Source organism: Diabrotica undecimpunctata, chromosome 1 (assembly GCF_040954645.1).
Source record: "Diabrotica undecimpunctata isolate CICGRU chromosome 1, icDiaUnde3, whole genome shotgun sequence".
Taxonomy (NCBI): Eukaryota; Metazoa; Arthropoda; class Insecta; order Coleoptera; family Chrysomelidae; genus Diabrotica; species Diabrotica undecimpunctata.
Genome location: NC_092803.1, coordinates 155,900,083 through 155,925,301, shown reverse-complemented (window position 1 = coordinate 155,925,301; position 25,219 = coordinate 155,900,083). Strand labels below are relative to the sequence as shown.

Below are 25,219 nucleotides of genomic sequence, written 5' to 3'. Positions count from 1 at the left end.
GACCAAGAGACTAGTGCCGTTTCCTGGTAACCTCCACTCTGTCCATAAAGGAGGTACAAGCGACATCTGATAATAAATCTCGAAAGTAGAAATTCGAAGATTTCTATTGACGAAACCAAAATTCAGATTTTTGCTTTAATGTGTACCTTCTATAAATTTGCAAGGCCAAACAGACGATGCTAAAGATGTAAGAGAGATATGGAGGAACTAAAAATTGCATCCCACCCATGGGTTTATTGGATTGAATTTGTCTGTCAACAACAATTTTTTTCTTTAATGCTCACTGTGAATTCACACAATGAATTCCCTCCACCTCTTTGCTGAGGTGGAAGGAATTTCTCCTCTTGTATCCGCCACTGTTGGAAAATGGTAAAAATATACATCAAACTGGTCGAAACTATATGGACATTATTCTCAAACCATATTATACGACGAATTCTCTTTCTGATAAAAAATTGACTAGAAAACTCAGAAATATGTCTTTTTTGTTTATAGATATGGTTTTGTCCACTAAGATATCATATTTGCATAAAAACAAACTTGTACTTATTGACTGAAACGTACGGACCTTTCAGGAACATTTCAGGATAAAGGTAAATAAATCCACATTGTTGATAACAGTTTATTATAAAAAACAAATTGGCCTTTTCGAATTATCCAAAAGAAATTGATAAAACAACACCGAAAAAGAACAAATACTGCATCCGATAATGGAAAATACATCATTTTCTTTTGAAACATCCAAACTTAAAACTACATATATACATGTGAATAAAATATCTAACAATTTACGATAAATCCTCTATGGATACATTATTTTTATTTCTAGGTGGTATTTCATAATCAAAGGTTTTTCCTAATTTTTCAAAAGCTTCTTTGCTTCTAATAATCGCTGTCCTATTTAAGAAATTCAAAGATACGGCTTTTATCGCTTCTTCGAAGGTTTCGACGACATGTTTGTGGTTCTCTTTACTGAACAACACATCTAATAAGCAGCTGTACGCGTTGCCAAGAGCTCCTTCTGATACACTGCTGGCTTTTAAATGTTCAATCAGTTTTTTGGCTAAGTTTTCGTTTTGCTCTTCTCTAGCGGTATGTACTATCTTTTGGAACATTATTCTGTTTGAATCCTTTAAGTGTTCATTCCAGATTTGGTCGGCCTTTTCGTGGTTTTGGTTGATGAAGTATCGAGTCCAGAGAACGTTCAAGGGTCCTACTATTCCTCGCTTTGCGTATTTCAGGGCCAACTGTTCATCTAAAAAAAACATGCCATTTTTAGTCATTCATAAAAAAACTGAACCTGACGAACAAACTTTTGAAGAATGTTAATATTAATAGCTTTTTTTTGCAATAGGGCTTTTAAAACTGGAAGATATGTTTAATACAAAAGCATATTGAGAAATGATAAAAACTGTGTATACCAATGATCAACTCATTTACAAATATATAGGGTATTCCATAAAATGAAAGAACATTTGAAATTTTCTTTATGAAATATTTTTGTATATTACTGTAACTGAATTTTTCTCATTTTTTCATTTTAGTAATACATGATTTTATTGGAAGCATAGCTTTCTTATCGCAGGCTACAGACGGAATGCATTGATCGGTGCGGTGGATCGCGCAGAAGTATTGTAACGAAATAGCCTATCTCCGATGCGTGGTACGTGTCACAATTCTTAGAAGGATAAATCTAGAATATTCAAGAGTTAGCATTTCAATAGCGCTCGTCTTCGATGCGCGTTCGACGAGAAAAATAGAGGTGGACTATTCCAGAACATTCTAGTACATAATAACTTGTACATATAAGTAGCTCCGATATTAGCTAAGTTAGTGGATAAGATATTTTCGTGCTGTAAACTTATAAAAAAATATATTTATATAAATTAAGAACCGCTCGTTTTATTGAAAAACGGTACAGTATGATAAAATAAAAACGACTAAAACACAATAAAATTACTGTAACAAAAGATCCCGAGACCACATACTGCGAGGAGTAGTAAACGCAGTTCCATGTGTGTTTCTCAATAAAATAAAATAATTTAAATAAATTTAATTAAGGTTCTATTACTATTACGGTTTAGAATGCTAAAAAATGCCACATTTCAACAATTTTTTTTTGTATCTTATTTAATATGTATGGCATTTAAACTTCTTTTATATTATTATACAACTTTTGAAAACAATAAAATAATGTTCTTCTATTTTTTTTATTGTTCGTGTATTTTAAACATGGCGCCAAAAATTTTTCGTCCAAAAATTACTGCTCCGTAGCGTACAGTTAATCTGTGGAACGGCAAATCTAAATCATAAAATTCGAGAAGAGCTTTAAAAAAAAAGTGTCCTTACGTGATAATTTACCAGAAAACAAATTCTTAAAATAAAACAAAATCGCGGACATTTGCAAAAAACTGACCATTTTTTCGACTTTTTTCAGTCACAAAAATTTTAGTATATTTTTTTGCTCAAATAGTAACCTGTCATAGACAAAACCAAAACAAACAAAATGCATCGAGGTTTTTAAAATCGACCGACTAGATTCGGGTATTAAAGATTTTGAGAAAAGCTACGTTTTTAAAACTGGCGGAAGTTAATCTCCGGATCTTGTCGGAATCTTGATGCATTTTGTTTGTTTTGGTTTACTCTATGATAGTTTACCACAATTTGAGCAAAAAAAATAATAAAATTTTTCGTGACAGGAAAAAGTCGAAAAAAGGGTCAATTTTTTAAACATTTTTTAAATGTCCGCCATTTTGTTTCTTTTTAAAAAATTTTAATTTTTCTGATAAATTATCACGTTAGGGCACTTCTTTTTTAAAACCCTTCACGGATTTGATATTTCAGATTTGCCGTTCTAGAGCCGTGCTCTTGCCGTCATGAAGCAGTAATTTTTGGACGAACAATTTTTGGCGCCATCTTTAAATAATGGAACAATGGACAGCCGGAGTGTGACGTGACGGCGGCCATATTGTTATTATTACTTTCCAAACAAAAGTTGAAAAGTCAGGGTTTGTCCAATCTCAAGACTTTTTATTTTTTATAAAGTTAAAATTTTGCTTCCTCTGCTGCTTTTTCTTCTTAAGTATAGTGTTTTTACGATAATAGCATCATAATTCGGTGTTATATTTCTATGAAATATAGTTTAAATTCTAACCTCACTTTATTGATACATGCATTTTATTGCTATTTTTTATAAAACAACATGCTTTATTATTTACACAACCTTGTAAAATTGTTGTACTAACTATTAGAATACTTAGATATTGCAAGAAGCGAAAAGATTCTGTAAAAAATATGAAAAAATAACGAAAAATACAAATTATCCACAGTAAACAAGGTTTGTTTGGAAAGTGAAACTGACAGATGTCAATAAAAATACGTCATCACTCCGGCAGTCTATAGAAATTTGTAATCTCCAAAAGTTGCATAATAATATAAAAAAAGTTTGATCGCCGTATATAATAGATAAGATACAAAAAAAGTGGAACAGTAGGCGGTACTGTAGACTAGCGCAGAGCTTCATATTTTTCTGTATTTTTAAAATTTAAATAATATATTTAGCGAATCCTGTGGCGCTAGTTCCGTGACGCTCGCCTTAGCATTTTACCAAAGAATATAGACACATATAGAAGAACAGTACAAATGGGCGATTTGGTTACGGTTATTATACTTCAAAACAATCCTTAAGAGGGCGACTGCATAAACTCAAACCGTGGCCGTCGGCTTAAAATCATCATGAAAGATATAGTTAGGGGGAAGTGGGAAAATACGAACGGAACTATTTATTTAACTTATGCATCCACGTTAATCAAATTTCGACGCCATTGATTTGCAAACTGTCTTTTTTGTTTTTTACATAATAAAATCTTTATTTTTAATACATTAAATTGTTAAAGTTTTAATTTTAAAACTTAAACAGGTATGAAATTTACAATATTCAAAGTATTTATTTTTTTTTATTACATGTAAATAAAATTTTATAACTTTGAATTAAAAATAGGTTCGTTCAAATACTACGAAAAACCGCCACGTAACTTCTTATTATACTGTTTTCCTCTCCAAAAATTTGCGAAACATTTTAAAAAATTTAGCCTCTTTAGACGGATCCTGATGGTTTCTTCATCAAGTTCTTTCTCTGGGACGTGAGTGAGGACCATGGGGCGCTTGGGCATATTATTTGGATCAATTATATTTAAGTTTGTTCGACCTCCGATAGGAGCCTCATTAAGTGCCTGCTCCAGTTTGTTAATGATCAAATTTGCTTGAGCACGATCTAGTTGAGTATCAGGATGGTGTCTGTGTGCTACCACCATTCTGAATACTTTTGTCACGAAGCTTTGTGACCTAGTCTCCTCGTTAGAGCCCCTTGGTTGCTTAGCAACTGTTACGAGGGGGTTGATGGTATTCTCCCGAAGTCTCTTTTTATCCTAGGGTGTTGCTGATTTGGTTTTCTTCGGATTTGCTATAGTCCAAGTTCCACAGTATTTGGAATGGCACAAAACGAACTCCGCAGATGCAGTAAGGTCTATTTATCAAAGGGTCGTCCGTTGTAGAACTGGTTGTCTATTTTCGTAAATAAATAATCTCAAATATAACCTATTATTTTTTACAATACCTTGTGGGTATTACCTAATTTTATTTAATTTTTGTGATATAAGATTTAATGCTCGAATAAATGAATTTTAATCAAATAAAAGGCAGATATCGAGCATAGTTTATTTATTAAATCTTGCCCAAGTACTTTTGCTCCTAGAGCATCTTTAGGGGCATCTGAAATAAGCCAAGAAACGTTTTTTCAGCTGAAGAAAATTAATTAACTTCGAAAAAAGTCGAAGTTGATGGTTGATAAAAATTTTATGTAATATAACGTTTTAGACTTACTTCGTCAAATTTGGGCTATCCAACAATGTATGGAGAATGTCATAAACATTAAATTATACATTAACACAACACGACACAAGGACAAACAGTTTAATTTTTTTTTTTTAAAACGACGAAGCTACATATTGATTGGCATCAGGAGAGAGAATGGCTCCTGGTCTCAACAGAAATGTTAAAGTGACATCTGACATATGATTCATATGTCGAAGATAGTTTTTTTTAATTAAACCTGTAATAGAACATTTCAACAATGTGATGAAGAAAGTTTACTATCCTAGTAAACAACTTTCGTTAGATGAGTCAATGATCTTGTGGAAAAGAAGACTTAAGGCGCGTTTTCACGGGTCGATCTGGATTGAACGATTTAGGTCGATTACGAAATCGAAAGCAAATTGAATATGTAAACCATAAATCGACTTGGCCGTTCGGCGGAGTGAGTCGATTCGACGGAAGTAGAAAGACTGTCTACTTTTGATGGGCGATTGTCGCCGAATCGATGACAAACGACTGAAATCGAATGTGTAAACATCTCGTCGAACGAAAACACAACGTGCAGAAAGCCGAGTAGAGTACTTCTAACGTGTATACAGTTGTTGTTTTTAGTGCGACAAGCTGTAATTTTGGGAAAAAATGAGTGAAAATGGTCAGATGCAGACATGGCAAGATTTTTGGATGCTTAATAAAACTATGATGTATTATGGAATCCACAAACTGAGCTTTATAGCAATCTACAAGCGAGGCGAGCAGCATTGCAAGCAATTCTACAACATATGAATAAACCGAATATGTCTGAAAATTACTTGAAAAATAAAATAAAAAATATCACAACATACAAATTGCGCAACAAATTAATTGCACACCTACATTAATAATTTCAAGTGATGCCGTTTTATACCACAATTAATTCAACATTTATCGCCTATCGTGTAAACCTTTTTGCTTTCCATACAGATCGAATTATGGTCGAACGATCCAAATCGTTCAACCTAGATCGACCCGTGAAAACGCGCCTTTATCTTCAAACAATGTCCTCCAAATAAAGGCGCGTTTTCACGGGTCGATTTGGATTGAACGATTTAGGTCGATTATAAAATCGAAAGCAAATTGAATATGTAAACCTTAAATCGACTTGGCCGTTCGGCGGAGTGAGTCGATTCGACGGAAGTAGAAAGACTGTCTACTTTTGACTGGCGATTGCCGCCGAATCGATGTCGAACGACTGGAATCGAATGTGTAAACACCTGGTCGAACGGAAACACAACGTACCGAAAGCCGAGTAGAGTACTTCTAGCGTGTATAAAGTTGTTGTTTTTAGTACGAAAAGCTGTAATTTTCGGAAAAAATGACTGAAAAATGATCAGATGCAGACATGGCAAGATTTTTGGATGCTTAATAAAACTATGATGTATTATGGAATCCACAAACTGAGCTTTATAGCAATCTACAAGCGAGGCGAGCAGCATTGCAAGCAATTCTACAACATATAAATAAACCGAATATGTCTGAAAATTATTTGAAAAATAAAATAAAAAATATTACAACATACAAATTGCAAATTAATTGCACACCTACATTAATCATTTCAAGTGATGCCGTTTTGTACCACAATTAATTCAACATTTATCGCCTATCGTGTAAACCTTTTTGCTTTCCACGCAGATCGAATTATGGTCGAACGATCCAAATCGTTCAACCTAGATCGACCCGTGAAAACGCGCCTTAAGCGACACAAATATGAAAACAAACTCTATATGTTGACATAACCCAGTGGATTTATTTTGAAATTTGTTGTTTACGATGGCGAACGTGACGTGTTAGAAGGTAAAGACCATATAAAAAACTAGTAATGCATTTACTGAGCGATTACTTAGACAAAAGCCATTCAGTTTTTATGGATAAGACCCATTCGCTTAGCTCGGGCATATTATGACAGATTCATAGTCGGAAACCTACAACACAAAAATTCCTACTTCTCAGTATTAATAGCTCAAATATACTACTAGTGCAGACTTCTTTCTTTGAAAAAAAAAAAAGAAGAATTATTCTAAATAGAGGAAGTGTATACTAAACCCATAAATTTTTTCCTGTATATTTAAAATATAATATTTGATTTGTTACAATTTAACACATTGTAGTAGGTAAATATTTGTATTATTCGCGTTGTTTATTTTATTTAATATTGTTTTATTATTTTTATTTCTTTTGTTAGTTTTATTTAGTTAATTAGTTAGTTCTATTTTGAATTTTATTATTATGGATATTCAAAGTTTTCCATTTGTTCCCTCAGCTAATGCGTTGGTAAGTTTTTCTTTAATAAATATGATAAAATGTTCTTTAAAAGTTAATATTTTTAGATTAGTAAGGATGCTGGTAAATTACAAGATAATGAAACTGCACAAAGGTTTATTCAAAATGCCTACCATTTTTTTTTTAATTATTTGCCGAATGAAAACCCTGTTGAGGTAAGTTGATGATTAAAATGTATTTATCGAATTATGTAGAGGTTAAAAATGTTTTTAATAATAGAAACATTTCAGTTAACATCCAAATTAACGACTGACTTAAATGAAAGCGTCAAAAATCAAATTCACTTAGAAATTTATCGCATGTATGAAGAAAGTAAGTTTCTATTATATATAAAAAAAATATTTTATAAAAAAGTTAGGCCAATTTAGTTTATATCGTTAAATTGCGCCAAATGTAGGCAACCAACTTAAAGTTGTTGGTAGCATTTAGCTTGAGTTTCGTGAGAATAGTTTCAATAAACGAATAAAGTTGAATATTATCGTTTTATAATCGTTATTTTATCGTTGTATTAAAGTTTTACAGTATTAAAGTTATGATAATAATGCTGAATAGGCAATATTTTAAATGATATATAATCACCAAACGTACTGTACAAACGTACATTGTGTTATATAAACCACATAATAAAGTACGTTAGATAAAAAAGGTAAAATCCCGGGTCGTCCAAAACTAGTTTCTGATAGGAATAATAGAATATTAGTATAAGTTTGCAAAAAAGGTCGACGAAATACCCCAATGATATACGCTATGAACACGTGTGCTTGGTTGTATAGTAATTTCCAGCCACTTCTAGTCTGTCAAAAAGTAAATAACTTCGCAAAAAAATAATTACTAAATTCGCTAGACAGTCCGGACTGGGATTAGCGAACCGACTATAACTATTATGATAGTTTCCAGTTGGCAAAAGTGTTACTAGATAGAAAAGACTTACTGCACGCGAACGCTACGTAAAGATAATAAAAAGGGATCACCAAACGAAGTTATTCGCGCGAAATTAAAGAGGGGTGAAAGCCAGGCCATGTATCTCGATAACATTATGATTGGTAAGTGGCGTGACAAGAGGGATGTAATATACATATCTTTAGAATTTGAAAATCATATGACGATAGTGACGTATCGAAGAGGAGCTGTAAAGGAAAAACCACAACCTATCGTCGAATATAATAAGTATATGGGTGGCGTAGAACATCAGGATCAACAAATGGCCTACTATCCAGTAATGCGAAAGACTTTACGGTGGTACAAGAAATTAGGAATACATATTTTTCAATTGATGATGAATAATTCACATATACTATATAATAAGTATCACGTTAAAGAAATGAGTCGGTAACTTTAGAACGTTAGTTTTAGAAAGGTTGTTACCAGAACCCCAATTAGTAAATATGAGTAACGTGAAAAGTGACCGACATATGCGTAGTAAAATTACTATAACTAATGAAAAAGATCACACCATGCGTAAAAAATGTATCTGCACAAGAAAAAAGCACCGAAAAGACACTTTGTTTGCATGCTTGTTGAGTATCATAAAGAAAATTAGTTTAATTTTACTTATTACTTACTTTTTCTATATAATTTGATAGAAATTTCTGTTTTTTTTGTATTTTTTTATAAAAAATAAGTTTGCATTTTTTTTAGTATTATTTACTTAACCTAGACAAAACATTTTTTGAGCTACAAAATGAATGCGGTGAAGCATAATTAGTTTTTTTATTAACTTTTATTGGGACGCGAATTCGCGCTTTCCACAGTTTATGCCAAATTTTCAAAAATGTGCGGAGGACGCGAATTCGCGTCTAACAAAAAGTACAATGACGACCAGCAGCAGGTTCTCAACATATTTGTTTCACATAGCTCATATTTGAATATACGTAAAAAAATACTTCCGCACAGGTCTACACTCCTATACGATTACCGCAGTTAAAGGGCTAGACGGTAATAGTACCGTCAGTTTAATTTAATTAAATTAAAATTAATCAAAAACCATCGCTCCGTGTGTACACGATAAGAAAGCTATGCTTCTCCTCCTCGATTACTCGCGGAGTGCCACATCCCGTTTTTTTTTATATATAGGATCTTTTCAAAGGCATCCTCACTTTTATTTGCAAGACTTGTTTGTTATGAATATCTAAGCTCTGTGCAATAAATAAAGTGATTTTAATCGTTCATTGGAAAAAATGAAATATGTTGTCATGTATATCAAATATGTCGTATCTCATGTAAGAGAGGTCATTGCCAGGGCACAAGCCAATAAAGATCCAACTATACTCCATTCGCTTAGCTCGGGCATATTTTGACAGATTCATTGTCGGATACCTACAACACAACAATTCCTACTTCTCAGTATTAATAGCTCAAGTATTCGACTATTGCAGACTTCTTTCTTTAAAAAAAGAAGAATTATTCTAAATAGTGGAAGTGTATACTACACTCATCAAATTTTCTGAAGTATATATTTAAAAAATATATTTTAGTTGTTATAATTTAACATAACTATTTATTATATGGTGCAGATAAATAAATATTGATCGTCGGTAATTCGCAAAGTTCTATTTTATTTACTATTTAGGTTGTTTACTATTATTATTGGCTATAAGTACGTGTACTTGGTTGTATAGTAATTTCCAGCCACTTTTAGTCTGTCAAAAAGTAACTAACTTCGCAAAAAAATTATTACTAAATTCACTAGACAGTTCGGACTGAGAATAGCGAACCGAGTATAAAACGTTTGTTTTGTGTTAATGCCAATAGAGATTGCAAAATGAAGCCTTTACTGATCTATTATTCTGAACACTCGAAAGCACAAGAAAACAAGATCCAGAAATGCCAACTGTCTTACGTGGGTATCGCCCCAATAGTGTAGAGAATTTGACCATGTTTTTAAAATACTTCCCAGTTCACCATGTGGCTGAAATTATATCGATAAAAAATAATATTTACTTACATTGTTCAGTCAAATCGGGATGTTTCTCCAAAATACCATATGCTCCTCCTCTGGGAAACTGTTCGCTAAGTAGACTCAAATCTTCATCTTTGGCGATATCTATGTCATTGTTGAGCTTCTTTAAGTAAGCTTCTGCATTACCAGCTACCAAATTTGCATGGCACATTCTGTTATCGAAAGATACAATTCTCTTCACGTCGGAATTTATTTTTTGTCCTATTTTACTTAAAGTGTCAACATCGCCAGCTGTGGCCAGTTTATTTAATAAGAATCTGAATACTCTGTTTACAGGAATGTTACCACGATCGAGTATTTCAAACGTTACCTTGGACGCTTCCTTTAAACGGTTCTGTTGCAACAATTTTTCTATTAGTATTGTTAAATCTACTACATTAAGAGCTTCCTTGCTGTTATTTTTTACTTTTAAGGCTTCGTCGACATTTCCCAACTTAAGTTTTTGTCTAAATAGAACTGGAGCTGGAGTAACTTGAGGTGTAGTGGGTTGTGGAACTTCAGCAGCTTGGACTGTTGTTTGTGGTACAACAAAAGGAACTTGCCTTCCTTTATTTTGTAAAAAGTCTCCCAATTTTAATAAGAACTGATCTGATGGAGCCATATCTTCTTCTTGCATTTGAGTCCACAATCCTAGAGCTTTGTCAATGTCGTCCTGCTTGATGTAGCTCAGCAACAATTGATAATAGATATCTGAACGGTCAATATGGTTGAGGTCTTTTGTAGCATCTTTCAATCCTTCTAGCGGTTTAATAAGACCCTCTTGTTGGTATCTTTCACAAGCAGTATTTATTCTTTGGGGCCGTACCTGTAAACCAGGAGTTTCCAAAATTCTTCTAGCTTGTCTAACGCGACCACACTCAACAAACGCAAATACTAAATCATACAGACTGTTAACTTCACCGTGTATTGATGTACTTAAATCCGTGAGTTTTTGAAGCTTCTCAGCGTCTTCATTTTGAATTAGCTGACAGGCGAGTTCATTTTTCCACGGCGTGGCCTTGAAATGATTAACGCACCATTCGAATTTTTCCAAAGCACTTTCCAAATCTTTTTTTATCAGACGTACTTTTATTAAAGGTCCCAGAAGTACATTACTGACTTCAATGAACTCTTTTTTGACTAGTGTATTAAACAATGTATCCAATTCTTCTACTTTTCCTTCCTCTGCAAGACTATTCAATAATCTCCAAACCAGAGAAGTGTATGAGAATCCCTTGTCGTCGTCTTTTTTATCTTGTGGGGTATTTTCCAACAGCTTAATACACTCATCGAACTGGCCTGATTTGATATATAAGTGTGCGAATCTCAGAATTTTGCTGCTATCTAAGGCAAATTCAGAGCCTTGCTTCTCTTTAACCAAATTATAGTATTCCAGGGCCTTTTCTAAATTACCGTGATAAGCGTAGAGGTCAAACAGTTGGGCATATAAACCAGGTGTGAATACAAAATCTATTTGATTCAAATCTTGCACAAGCTTTTCGGTTTTCTCTAGATCCTTGGCTCTATAATACAAAGTGAACAGCTGTCTCTTCAGTCCTTTGGTTTCTTGATTCTTGGCTGTTAGATTTTGTATCAATCTTTCTAGTTGAGGAATATTCATTTGGTGTGATGGAACATAGCTTGGAGGTTGCCGTTGTATTGGTACAGGCGTCAGTTCCCCAGAACTTAGTCTTCCTAATAACTGTGAAATCTGATCAGTCATCTTCTCTCCTAACTTGTCTTCTATTTTTTCGGCTGTTGGCGTGGATATACTAAGACCTTGTTCACACAACGCTTGCAATACACTTTCAATTTTCTCCACAAATGCCCTGCTTTTTGAAGATAAATCGAGGACGAAGTTTCCCACCAGTTCCGCTTTGTTAACTCCTTCATTCACTTCTTCTTCGTCATCTTCGTTTTTCTGTGCATTTTTCTTACGATCTACGTTTTCAAACACGGTTCTCAATATAGCAATATAAGACTTTAGATCGTTCGTTTTATAAAATGCATTAGTAAGAGCCCTCTTAGTCATATCGGGATTGTAGTAAGCTTGTATCGTGGTAGCAATAGTTGCGGCTTCTTTAATCTCATTACGAAGTAATAAGGAAATAACTAAACTAGACGCTGCACTACCAACTGAAATGTTTCCATCTCGGAGTAGAGCTAAAATTTCACTGCTATTTCCTTTTAGATTTGGTATAACGTATTCCCTGATAGTTTCATTGTTTGGAAAAACGTTGAAATCATGCATTTTCTGTAAAATATCTACAATAGCTTTATTATCGTTGGCTTTGGATATCAATAGTGGCCAGAAGAAGTGTTGCCTGACTGTAACACCTCGTTTTTGAACCTCTTCGAGCAGTGGATATGCTAGTTTTTCATTTCCCAGCTGAAGACTCATTTCAGCTGCAAGCAGAAAAGCTCGATCATACATGTGCTCTTTTTCCATTATATCGCAGTACTTCAAGAGAACGTTTAAAGGACGATTGGCTTTAACTAGTTGTCTAATAAAGAAATGTCCCGTTGGAACGGGTGAACCATCTTCGCGAGTAATTCGAGGCATTGATTTTAGTACTTCAAACCCAGCTTCTTCTTCACCTTTGTTGATCAACCTTAAAGTGATATTAACAGCATCTTGGTTGTAAGCAATTGCTTTGCGCACCTTTCCTAGAATCGCAGGAACATGTTGTTTATGTCCATTGACAGCTAAAGCGTAGACGATGTCCAAATAATCTTTATCTAATAGGAATATTTCTTTTGATTCGCATTCTTCAAGCAATTTCAAAATGGTCTCGATATCTCCTTTGGCCGCATATCCACTTACTAAAGTGGTGTAACTGTCCGCACTTGGTTCCAAACCAGCTTGAGTCATAACATTTATTATGCCTTGAGCCGAATCCATGTCTCTATAAAATAAATAAATAATAATAAATAGGAAATCTAAAAGTATGCCTTTCTTTGTTATTTTGTCCCATCAAAACATGTTTATGTGGAGTGTTAATAAAAAATGTACAGTTCACTTCAGTGTTCTTAATGTGTTCGGAAACTATTTATTTTAGTGTTTGTTCAGTACTTCAGTATGAAATGAATAAATAACGTGAAAACAGTCATAACTTTGAGAATACTACATAAACAGCAGATTTAAAGATATAGGATTTAATATCTCGAGAAACATTCCACTTCCAAATGAAAAACCAAAAAACATGTTTAATATATTTTCAAAAATCTATCGATGGCATCAAACACGACCCCGCACATCCAACCCCTGCGGGTGTGGCGGAGCGAAACTTTAAATCTCAAATGAAAAACCTTATTTTTAATTTCAGGTTAGGATTCTAGCTGAAAAAATAAACAAGTTTCATCTGATTTTTTTTAGATTCGCAACAGATGGCGCCGTGATTACAGAAAAATATATATAGATTAGAAGTCGGCAAGCTAATTTTTCTGGTACTGAATGCAGTTTTTTAAGAATGTTTTTTAGAATCAGAATCTGCAATTAAAAATGGGGTCCCTATTTAAGATTTCAAAGTTGCATCCCGCCAATCAGGAAATGGGGTGCGAGATCGTGTTTGGTACCATTCGATGAATTTTTAAAAAATATTAAACGCGTATTTTTGGTTTTTCATTTTGAAGGGTATTTCTCGATATATTAAACCGTTTCCATAATTTTCCTAGGGTATCATGATAAATCTTTTTTTCTGCCATCTATATATAACGCCATCTATCAACAATTCAAAAAAATGTCTCAAATAAAAGTTACTTATTTTTTTATGAGGAATCCGAATCTGTAACACAAATGGGGGTTTCCATTTAAGATTTTAAAGTTGCCCCACTCCCCGCTTTAGGAGCTGTGGCTGGGGGTTCGTGCAAGATATTGAACACATGTATTTCAGTTTTTCGATCCGATGTTTATAATTCGCGAAATATTCGACCGTCTCGTTTCTTTTAACACATCCTATATACAGTGCGTCCTAAAAGTAACGCATAAATTCATTATTAGCTAAATAAACAACATTATTAGAAATTCCCAAAACAGGTCGGCTTTTGATTTTAATTTACTATTTTTTCAAATTATATTCAAATATACAGGGTGAACCACCTTCGTACGATAACGTCATCGCCTTTTTTTTAATGGAACCCCCTTTTTTTCAATTTATAGATTTCCCTTGCTAAGCTAATTCCAAAAATACATAACATGTTGCTTCAAATTGGTATAGGGTGGCAAAAATGCAAAAATTCCAAGTTACTTACAAAATAATAAATGAAGAATAAACATATTAAACATATTAAATGAAATTTCATATTGTTATACAACTACTTTAATAAACTATTAAAAACACCTTGCATTAGTGGTAACAGTGTATGTAACAGCTTTTATTACTGATCCAGTGATTTTTTTTTTCATCTAACGTTAAAAACTGTCAGAAATATTAAAGTACAAATCTGTATTGTTAAAGCTTTACAGAAGGTACGTTTACGTGAAAACTATTCAAGCAATTTATCATTTGCAACTTTTATTATAAAATGTCTTTAACAAAAAGTGATAGGATTGAAATATTAATGATTATTGGCGATAAGATGCGGATTCAACAAGAAGTATGCCGATTTTTTAATAAAAGGCCCTCTGACCGTGAACCTATTTCACAATCTACAGTAAGCAGAATAAAGCGAAAATACAAAGAATTAGGCCATGTAAGGGATGCAGCTGTCGGAGATCTTCACAGTCGAAAAAGGAGTTAGACAGGGTTGCATATTGTCACCGGCATTATTTAACAGATAAGTACATACTCTGAAAAACATTTTTAGAGGGGCCTTGGACGAAGTGGGATTGCTGTAAATGGCCAACTTATAAACAATATTAGATATGCAGATGATACAGTGCTGCTGGCAGATAGTGCGCAGGGCCTTCAAATGATGATTGATAACATTGTAGAAGAATGTAAGAAATACGGCCTAAAACTAAATTGCAAAAAGACAAAAATAATGATCATTAGTAAGAATACCAACATAAATGCCCAAATTACAATAGGCGATACACCGTTAGAAAGAGTTGAAAAAATATGCTATTTGGGCTGCAATATGTAATATGGGTAAGGCTATCAAAAACTCACACTTCCTGCTATTTGCTGATGATCTTAAGTTATTTCGTTGTATATATAATAAATCGAATAGAGATCTCCTGCAAGATGATGTAGATAATATATGTTTATGGTCAAAACAAAATGATTTGGGTGTATTATTGGATTGTGCATTTACATTTAAAGCCATTTTCTTAAAATTAAGGAAACAGGATTTCGTAATCTTGGTTTTATATATCGTAACAGTCATGATCTCTCACCTATTGTATTCAAATTGTTGTATTGCTCTCTGGCACGCTCAGGTCTTAAATACTGCTAATAACTCCTTTATCTTTGATACCTCGGGTTTTTAACAGCTGTCAACCCTAATTTTCGACAATTTTTTCTCAGGCAAACTTATCTCATCATATTAAGACAAGAATTAGCTTTAATTTGATATTAAACACATGCATATACGTAATGAGCAGCATATTTTATTTAAAAAATAAATTAATGAAATAAAATTTTTGTTCAAAATAATTATTACTATTAATTGAATTAAAAATATTTGCAGTCACTTTTTGACTGGCAACCTATTATCAATGTAATTCTCCTAATTTTAAATGTATGTAAAAATGTGGGTTTGATTAACTATGTTATGAACATAGTGATCCTGCAGTGCGATCTTAGGCTATATGTACAAGATACACAGTAATCTAAAGGTAATTTATGTAGTGTTATATAACTAAGATGAGAACACCCTAACATACTATATACAAGGATTCTTTAAATGATTATCAGCTTTATATGATTAAATACTCACCCAGCTTTAGAGTGTCCAACAATAAGTGCATTAAAGACATTCTCATTGACTGACATTTGTTTTTCTCTCATGAACTCCAGTATTTTTGTTGCTCCTTCTATATCACCATCTTGACAATATCTCGCTATAAGTCTCTGGTATGTAACCCTATTTGGCTCAATACCTTTATTTTCTAGTTCACTCAAAAACTCAGTGGGTGAAAATGGATGTTCATTTTCTAAAATAACAACAACAATGCTTTAGAAGTAGCAGAACTGTTAGATTTAACAGTAAATCGAGGTTATTTAATCTACACCCAGCTACAGCCTTTTAATCAATATTTTAATTCCATATATTTTATCTGTTGATATAGTACAAATAAGAAATATAGTAGAACAGTCAGATTTGTAGATTTTGACAGTTCTGCTTTAAGCTGTAGTGTGGCGACTGGTTTTTTCTGATAATTAAATATGTGATTAAAAATATTTATTTTTTACTTATACTGTTAAGGTAGGGCATGTAGTATGTGCTAAAATTAATTTTGACCATTTTTTTTATTTGCAGTTAACCTTATAGAGACCCTCTCTTACTGCATGCTTACATTGATAACTGATGTAGAATAGCTTTTGTAATTACTCTTATTATTGTTAGAATTATTGATACCAAAAGAACTTTATAAAAACATAGTTAAATCTAAAATTTACGTAAGTATGCCATTTAAAATTTTTAAAAAAATACAAGAATGTCCTGCTCTTTTTTTATATTTCAGTAATTATATAATGATTTATAATTATAATCTGTAAACTACAGTATTTACTTAAAATTTATAATTTATAATCATATATCCATGATTTTATTTTGGAAAGATGAAGATTTTCTGTAAAATTAAGATGAAGCAATATAGATAACTTCTTTAGTGCTCTATTTTCAAGCACTAAAAGAGGCAACTATTGTTCCATAAAAGTGTAAGGTCACCTAAGGTTGTGATTTAAGAAAAGTAAATTTTTACTCTAGTTTCTAGATGACAGTTTGTATATAACTATAGCTGGGGATATTGCATTATAAAATATATGTGCTGTTCCACATTAAGATTTTTCATAATTGAAATGTGATATGATCTATTTTTTAGTATTATTACACATTCAGATTTACTTGTGTTTAGTCTTAGCTTATTGTGATATATTCAGGCTTGGATGTTATGGATATTAACAATTATTGCCTTCGTCCCTATTCTTGGAAAAATATATGAGGTAATTATAATTAACCTAGCAATTGTAGTATGTTTATCAAGGATTGAGCCTTGTTAACTAGAGCATAAAAGTATTATACTGATGCAGTAATTGGAGTACATGATTTAAATTAGTCCTGGAATGTTTCAGGATGTTGTACATTAAAACATGCTTCAGTGAATCAAATGCCATTTTCAAATCTAAAAAGATTAGTACATATAGGTCTCCTTACCTACACAATGGTTACAACCTTGCCTTAAACCATGTCTTCTTCTTCTTCTTCCTATGCCGTCCCCATTAACGGAGGTTGGCGACCACATTTTTAAAAGTTTCTCTGTCTTTTGCAACATGGAATAATTCGTCTACAGTCATGTTTGTCCAGTCTCGAATATTTCGCACCCATAACATCCTCTTTCTACCTATTCCCTTTTTGCCATCAACTGCATGATGACCTGCAGAAGACTATACTTATCATTCCTCAGTATGTGTCCAAGGTATGCAGTCTTGCGTACTTTTATTGTTCTCAACAATTTTTTGTCTCAACCCATCCTTCTCAGCACTTCCTCATTGGTGACCCTGGCAGTCCACGGAATTCTCAACATTCTCCAGTATATCCAAAATTCAAAGGCTTCAAGCTTTTTAACTATTTGCGCTTTTAATGTCCATGTTTCTACCCCGACAATAGTTGCGACCAGATGTAAAATTCAACTGCTTGAATTTTAAGAACGCTGCCCTTGCCATTTCTATGTACCCTGATCTCTTGGTCTGGATCTAATTCTGTGTTGATGTAAGCTCCCATTACTAATTAAACCATGTATTTGGAATGAATATTTGTTCTGATTTAAATATTCAACAAGTCTGATGTTAAAACAAGTTTCCACAATTTTGAATATAGAGGACAAGAGTTAGACTGATCTGTAATTATCCACTGATAATGTTTCTTATACTCAGACACTAGAATAGCTTTTGCAATTTTTAGATTGTTTATTACTTACCTAAGTAAACTCTTAAAAGAGCATTATAATGTGATATATCCATTGGTACATTTAGTTTATTCAATGTATTCCATATTTCTTGAACTAGCTTTGTCCTTATTTCTGGCAATTCATCAGGTACTAGGTTACCACAACATCGTATGACCAACAAAGATTGTGAGCTGGTAGCAGATCTAGTCTGTCTAATCTCTTCAAGAACATCTTCAATGTCTCTTCTAGATATGCGGCCTGATTTTCTGATAAAAATAATCAATCAAAAAATAGAATTAGATACTCAAAGATACCAAAAATACTGCTTACACTAATAATTTAAAAGATACAAAGAAATAAGTTCAGATAAAGAAAGAGAAATGAAGACAGAATAAAATATAAAATACCTGACATCTTGATCAATTCTTCGTAAACTTGTTTCTAAATTTTGATCTTGTAATGTGGAAGCTTGTGTAGCGAAGTTACTAAAAAAAATAGAGTGTATTATTGTTGCATCACTTATGTAGGTACACAACTACTTACCTCGGTAGAACACCACACAGACACTGAGAAGTATTTACAAAATTTCCGTCAAATTCTCTAGGTGTGTTAATTACGACATTTCTAGCGAATCCAGCAATGTACCTCACAAATTTCGAAGATCTTAGAATCGACGCCATTTCGGACTTTTCGAGACTTTTTTTTTTATTGAATTGAGGTTATGGAAGAAAGAAAACCCGCATGACTGATCAATGCGTGATAACTAAATCTAGAGGAGGAAGAGTACATTTTAGCAGTTATTGTTCCGTAATAACCGAAGTTTGTTACAAAGGATTTTTTCGTAAACATATTGATGAAATTAACCAAAGTATTATTTTCACTATTTACTATCTGTCATGGGAAGTAACCACAATTTTAGTTGAAAATAATTTATTTTTACGATGATGATTCCAGTGATATAACTCAGATAACTTTCCATATTAAACCAAAAATATACAAAATATCATTACATATAAATTTACATACATGTACCTAATTACAATCATAAAAGATTAATGTTAAAACCTTCAATATACATTAAGATCCCAATAAAAAATGGAGTGATTATATACCATTAGTTAGATATTGCTGCATCAATTAGAATACTACGATTTTACTATTTTGAAGTAAATTTTATACTAATATGTATGTTACTTTAATTTGAATTTAACACTCAAATTTTGTATTTACATATAAAATACAGGTAAGATTTGGTTTCACTTATAGTGCCTCTACAATTCGCTTATACGTAGTTCATTCTTTCAGGACTCAGAGCGACTCAGGAAGCCTAACGTTTATTATATTCGATTGGTGTCTTGAGTCTAAAATATAAGATCGTCTGGTGATTTCCAAGGACCTTGTGTATATCTTTTCGAGCGAAGTTAAAATTATACAATCAATTCCAAAAAAAAACTACTATGAAAAAGAAATCATTTTTGAAATCAGAGCATTAGAAATATTTAAAATTCGTTATTTCTCAAGCACCAATTTTTTTCACTTTGTTGGGCTATGTTATAATGTTATATATATATATATATATATATATATATGTTTTAGTTATCATTCCCGTTTCATACCATCTAAGTTAAACATTTAATTTGTATTCCAGTTTTTTCTTTAACAGAATTTTTAGTTTTTTATTGCTGCTTATAAAATAAAAGTATTTGCTTCGCAACTTCGTTGTATAGTTGCAGCAATCTGCCGATTCATCTGTGGTTTCTTTATTTTGCTGTGTAAACAAATTTCGACATAATATCAGGACACTGATTAATTTCATTATTAAATAGACTTCTCGGTCATTTGACCCTCAAGAGAATTTAATTTTTCTTAGAAATAAACTTCAAATCTTGATAATTGAGTTTCGTTATGTTTACTGAAATTAATGTTATACATATAATCAATTGTGGGGAGTATTACATAACCTCTTGTCGATGTATAACATAAGACGATGTAAGACATTATGTACATACAGACCAAACAAGTATCTCCAGTGGCTAGTACTCTTTCTTTTGACGGACTAAGTAATTTCATATCCTTCTGAAATAAAAATAATATACTAATTTGAGTATTTTACATCTTTAGGTATATTGTCGACTTCCGCTCATCCACTCAGTCGACACATTATTAATGTGAATGAATCAATATTTTATAAACTGGATCTAAGGTGTTATTTTCATTATTATAAGCAGAAATATAATATGTTAGTATTACAATGTAAAGTGACCAGCAAGGAAACATACTTTCTTACGCGCCGCGAATGATTGAATTCAAATTTCGTAGAATTCATAATGTGCACGTGATTTCGGCTAGATTTAACCTCCTAGATGCTAGACGCGTGATCTTGGATGACTAATTTCATTTAATATTTGCCAGACCATCTATACTATGCCCAGACTATATAATACAATTTAATGTGACAAGAAATCCATAAAATAAAATTTCGTTTTTAAATTTAGTTCTCAACTCTATTGTTATCTTTCTACTGATGTTTGACATACAGAAATATTTGACATCTGTCAAATTTTAAATTCCCATTCCCATAAATTCACATGGGTGATAGAAAATTGTAAATACAAATACAAAATGAATATTATAAATCGCACGATATCTATTAGACCAAATCTAAAATTAATTTCTAGGTTCTATTGTGCGAAGTCAAAGGATGAAATTGACAAACTAGTGAAGAATAATAAAGTGGTAGTGTTTATGAAAGGGGTACCAGAGCAGCCCCAGTGCGGCTTCAGTAATGCAGTTGTACAAATATTAAGAATGCATGGTGTTACTTACGATGCCCACAATGTTTTAGCAGATACTAATCTTAGACAGGGTGAGAAAGATTTTTATTTGAGGAAAATACTTAAAGTTCTATTAATATATACTACATTTACATATTTCTATTCCTATACATATTTGATATTTAGTGCTATTTTACGCATCTCCGCTACAATTTTTTTGATTTCAGGTATTAAAGACTATTCAAACTGGCCCACTATACCGCAAATCTTCATAAATGGAGAATTTGTAGGTGGATGTGATATAATGCTTCAAATGCACCAGTCTGGTGATTTAATTGAAGAATTAAAAAAGGCTGGTATAAAAAGCGTGCTACTTGACAAACCCAAGGAAGAGAGTGGAAAATGATCATAATTATTGTATATAAGAATTGACTGTTATGTTTAGTTTAGATGATAATAAATAATGAAGTTTTACAGTTTTTTTTTGTACAAATAATTCTTTTGTGTGGGTGTTGGAATGTACATAATACAGATAAATAAAGGACTTCATATCAAGGCAATACTTTAGCATTGATTCGTCTCTGTAACGGTTTCAATTGTGTTTTATATGTTATATATAACGTTATATTTTTTATATATCATATTTGGATGTTTTTTTTGTGAAAAGTGGAAATGGTCCAGGAGCAAGTGGTATGTACAACTTTGATTTACAACCACAAAATGCAACAAATGTATTCAATCTAACCAAAGCAAGGAATTATCCAATCAAACCAGAGAATTATGAACAATCTACCATTCCAATGTCAATGATAAGTCCAGCAGTGACAGAGGTCACTGCCGGTAGAAGTTATACTTCTATATACGCGTTCACCGTTACAAATTTATATGGGAGTCAATCTGCACAATCATTACATATTGTAATGCTATAGGTAAGAGAGAGCAGAAATAGAAACAGAATTAGGTATATAGGATGCATCATTTGCTGTATATAAACATTTGACCTGTAATAGGAGTGTAGTAAATTAAGGATTGAATCAATATTTTAATGAAAATGTATATTTTTATTTTCATATATGTATGAAAGGAGTTGAATGCAAAAAAAATTTTTTACACATATTCTGCAGTAAAATTCATTGTTTATTTTGTTATTAATATAAAAATACAATACAGATTAAAATGCAATACATAACTTACTTACGCATATGTTTAATTTACCATGATAATAATATTAATAAAATAATAATAATAATAAATATTAAATTATTATATAAATAATTTAAATTTTGTAAATAATATTAAAATATTATTTACAAAAGGAACATTTTTATTTTCGAGAGAGAAAATATATCTTCTGACTCTCTCTTACCTATGTAATGATTGAATCCAATTCACTCCTGTACAAATTTCCAACGTCGAACGCGCGTATAGAAGTATAACTCATCAAATTCTACCAACTGAAAACAAACTTATAAAAATAAAGAAGATTCAATTCACTCTCCCAATACATACACCAGTGATGACCTGATGGATGATGATATACCTACAACCAAAGAATAATCCTGGCAAGCCTTTACTAAAAAAAGAAAATGTAGTAAAGAAACAATATGCATTCCAAACAAATATCAATCAAACACAAAAACAAAGGACTCTAAACAACCTCCAATTTTTATATATATAATTACTAAATACCAGGCCATGATTGATAATCTCACACAATTAACAAAAGAAGGAACTTACCATACAAAGGCGTTATCTGTAAATACCGTTAAAATAAACCCTAGCACCTGTAGTACCTGTTGAAAGTATAGTTCATCATATATAGCAATTAAAAGAAGAAAGCATATAAAGTACTCATACCAGGTCTCCATCGTGACTCTGTTACAGCCAAAGTAGTTAAACTTGAATTGGAGAAGGCAGATCACAAGCTACAAAATGTTATGAATATTAGACTAGAGTGTCTAAAGAACCTCTGCCTCTATTTTCTTGTACCTAAATTTTTTTATTGAACCAATTGAAGACAATAGAAAGATTTTATATTGAATTTGTAAATGACATGTGAATTTTGGTTGAACCGTTTGGGAAAAATATCAACATAATGCAGTCTACTTCTTTCCAAGATTACAGGTACTCCAAGAACTACTATTTAAATATGGTAAATATCACGACTCCAAACCTTGCACAAATCCAATAACACTGGCCAGCTACCTTGCTTTGTCCATAGAAATCACCCTTCTAACTACAAAGGATGTACAGTATACAAAGATCTGTCCTGGAGACCTTTAATGGGCTAACTAACCATGTGCAAGAAATAAAGTTGTCACAAAGTCAAGGCACTAATAAAACAATTGTAAAAACCCCACAATACACTATACAAACCACCCAGATCAAGGTGCTCATGCTGGGACAGCAAATATCATCAGGCAACCTATTGAAGACTGCAGTTGAATCTTATGCTACAGATAAAATACAAAGTACTGCTGTAAGTGTAAAACTAAATCACTGACAGTAACAGTGACAGCAATCTATGATCCACCAAGGCATATATACCATTTCATTTGAAGACTAAGAAGAATATCTTCCTTTGCTGGGGTCACAATTCCTAGTAGTAGGAGATTGGAATTCTAAAAACATAGCTTGGTGTTCAATACATACCAGCCCTTAAGGGCGACATCTTCTGTACAATAGTATATGAATTATATTTAACAGGTGAACCAACTTAAAATACCTGATTGGTTAGATTTTGCCTTTACTAGGGAAATATCTGACATCTAGTGTGAAATAGAATTAAATCTCGATTTGTTGTCAGATTACAGCCACATTACAGATTACAACTAGGGCGGCTCTCGGCCCAACACACTGCGACCTTTACAGATCTATTGTGCTTCCTTTTGTCACTTAAAGCTATTCCTAAGATCCTATTCTGTTAACGAGTTTCTACAGCCTTAAGAGGGGTCCTTTCATATAGAGATACTTTTGGTTTTTCCTCTATGAGTTCTAGATACCACAGCCTTGTGAGACAGAATCGACAAGTATCCTATTCCTCAAGCCCATATGACTCAAATGTTTTTGGAACCTAAAGCTCCGGTTTCACTATCACAGTCTCTTGATTATGGCTCAGTAAGTCGACTGTGAATTTGTCTGATTGTCCCTTAATGATTTCTTTAGCCTGTCTTTCTCCTGGTGCATTTTTCCACCATTCCAAAGAATTTTTTTACTAATGTATCAATGGCTGCTGCTTTGCGTGTACTCGCAACTCCCAAGGCAAGGATCTGAGCAAATTAATGACCCATTATAAATATGTACATTAATTTCCAGCTCAAAATTGTATATTTTTTAAGTATTACATTTATATTACGACATTGTTTACTGTAATTGAAGTCAATTATTTGTTTGTCAACCGAATCTTGTGAATAAAGATATTTCTATTCTATTCATTTTCTTCGATCTTCCCATTGTCCATCCTCCAAGTCCTTCACACTCATGGCTTTACGAATTCTCTTGTTCCAAGTTCTTTTTGGACGTCCCTTTTTTTGATAGAGGAAAGGCACCGAATTCGAGACAGGCGCCTAATTTGAAACACCGTCGTATATTTGTGTACGATAGGGTGACATCTAGTGAAAATATTGAAAACTGATCATTCTGTGCAGTAGTGGTAGATCTGGTAAGATGATTACATTTACTCCAATTATTTTTTTTTGTTAGTTTAATATTCGTTAATACATTTTATGCAAATTAAACGGTAATTGTGTGGCATACATAACCAACAAAAATGCATTTTATTTTTAACGGAAAAATCCTAATTTGAGATACCTGTAGGTTCCAAATTTGAGAGTGTCTCAAATTAGGACCCCGTGTAAAATTTTTATTTTTATGTGTTTTTTTGTTTGTAGATGCCACCAAAAAATAAAAAATGGAACGCAAATGATATGATACGGGCTTTAAATACAGTAAGAAATAGAGAGATGGGCTATTTGAAGGCCTCAAAAGTTTTTGGAGTACCAAAAGGTACCTTAGAACGATGTGTAAAATCAGACAAGACTCCAGAAGAACTCGTCGGGATATCAATTGGCCGCCGACCTATTCTTCCTTTGAAATTAGAAAATGAGTTGGTTGAGTATGCCCTAACTATGAAGCAACGTTATTTCAGGCTAAGAGCGCGTGATATAAAACGACTGGGATTTCAACTTGCAATACGAAACTCAATACCACATCCATTTAGCGGAGTCAAAAAATCAGCCGGAAAGAAATGGTTGAGGCTCTTTCTGA

The 25,219-nt window shown here is 32.6% G+C and overlaps 2 protein-coding genes across 2 annotated transcripts; one reads left to right on the top strand and one right to left on the bottom strand.

The window, feature by feature from the left end:
- Positions 1–608: 608 nt before the first annotated feature.
- On the bottom strand, positions 609–18,928 carry bsf (bicoid stability factor). Its single transcript, XM_072520304.1, has 6 exons — positions 18,723–18,928; positions 18,587–18,664; positions 18,210–18,445; positions 16,007–16,223; positions 10,133–13,032; positions 609–1,255 (listed from the first exon to the last, which is right to left on the bottom strand). The coding sequence occupies exons 1-6, from the start codon at positions 18,857–18,859 to the stop codon at positions 789–791; spliced, it is 4,035 nt and encodes a 1,344-aa protein (XP_072376405.1). The 5' UTR covers positions 18,860–18,928; the 3' UTR covers positions 609–788.
- A 1,796-nt stretch (positions 18,929–20,724) lies between these two features.
- On the top strand, positions 20,725–21,427 carry Grx5 (Glutaredoxin 5). The gene is made up of 2 exons (XM_072531354.1): positions 20,725–21,045; positions 21,181–21,427. The coding sequence occupies exons 1-2, from the start codon at positions 20,802–20,804 to the stop codon at positions 21,357–21,359; spliced, it is 423 nt and encodes a 140-aa protein (XP_072387455.1). The 5' UTR covers positions 20,725–20,801; the 3' UTR covers positions 21,360–21,427.
- Positions 21,428–25,219: the final 3,792 nt, after the last annotated feature.

Excerpts from the sequence above, each read along its gene's own strand:
- bsf (XM_072520304.1), bottom strand. The coding sequence starts at position 18,859 with ATGGCGTCGATTCTAAGATCTTCGAAATTTGTGAGGTACATTGCTGGA. Across the intron at positions 18,446-18,586 it reads AGAATTGATCAAGATGTCAG|AAAATCAGGCCGCATATCTA; the intron begins GTATTTTATATT and ends TATTTTTATCAG. Across the intron at positions 16,224-18,209 it reads TCTTTTAAGAGTTTACTTAG|AAAATGAACATCCATTTTCA; the intron begins GTAAGTAATAAA and ends TTGTTATTTTAG.
- Grx5 (XM_072531354.1), top strand. The coding sequence starts at position 20,802 with ATGAATATTATAAATCGCACGATATCTATTAGACCAAATCTAAAATTA. Across the intron at positions 21,046-21,180 it reads AGATACTAATCTTAGACAGG|GTATTAAAGACTATTCAAAC; the intron begins GTGAGAAAGATT and ends TTTTGATTTCAG.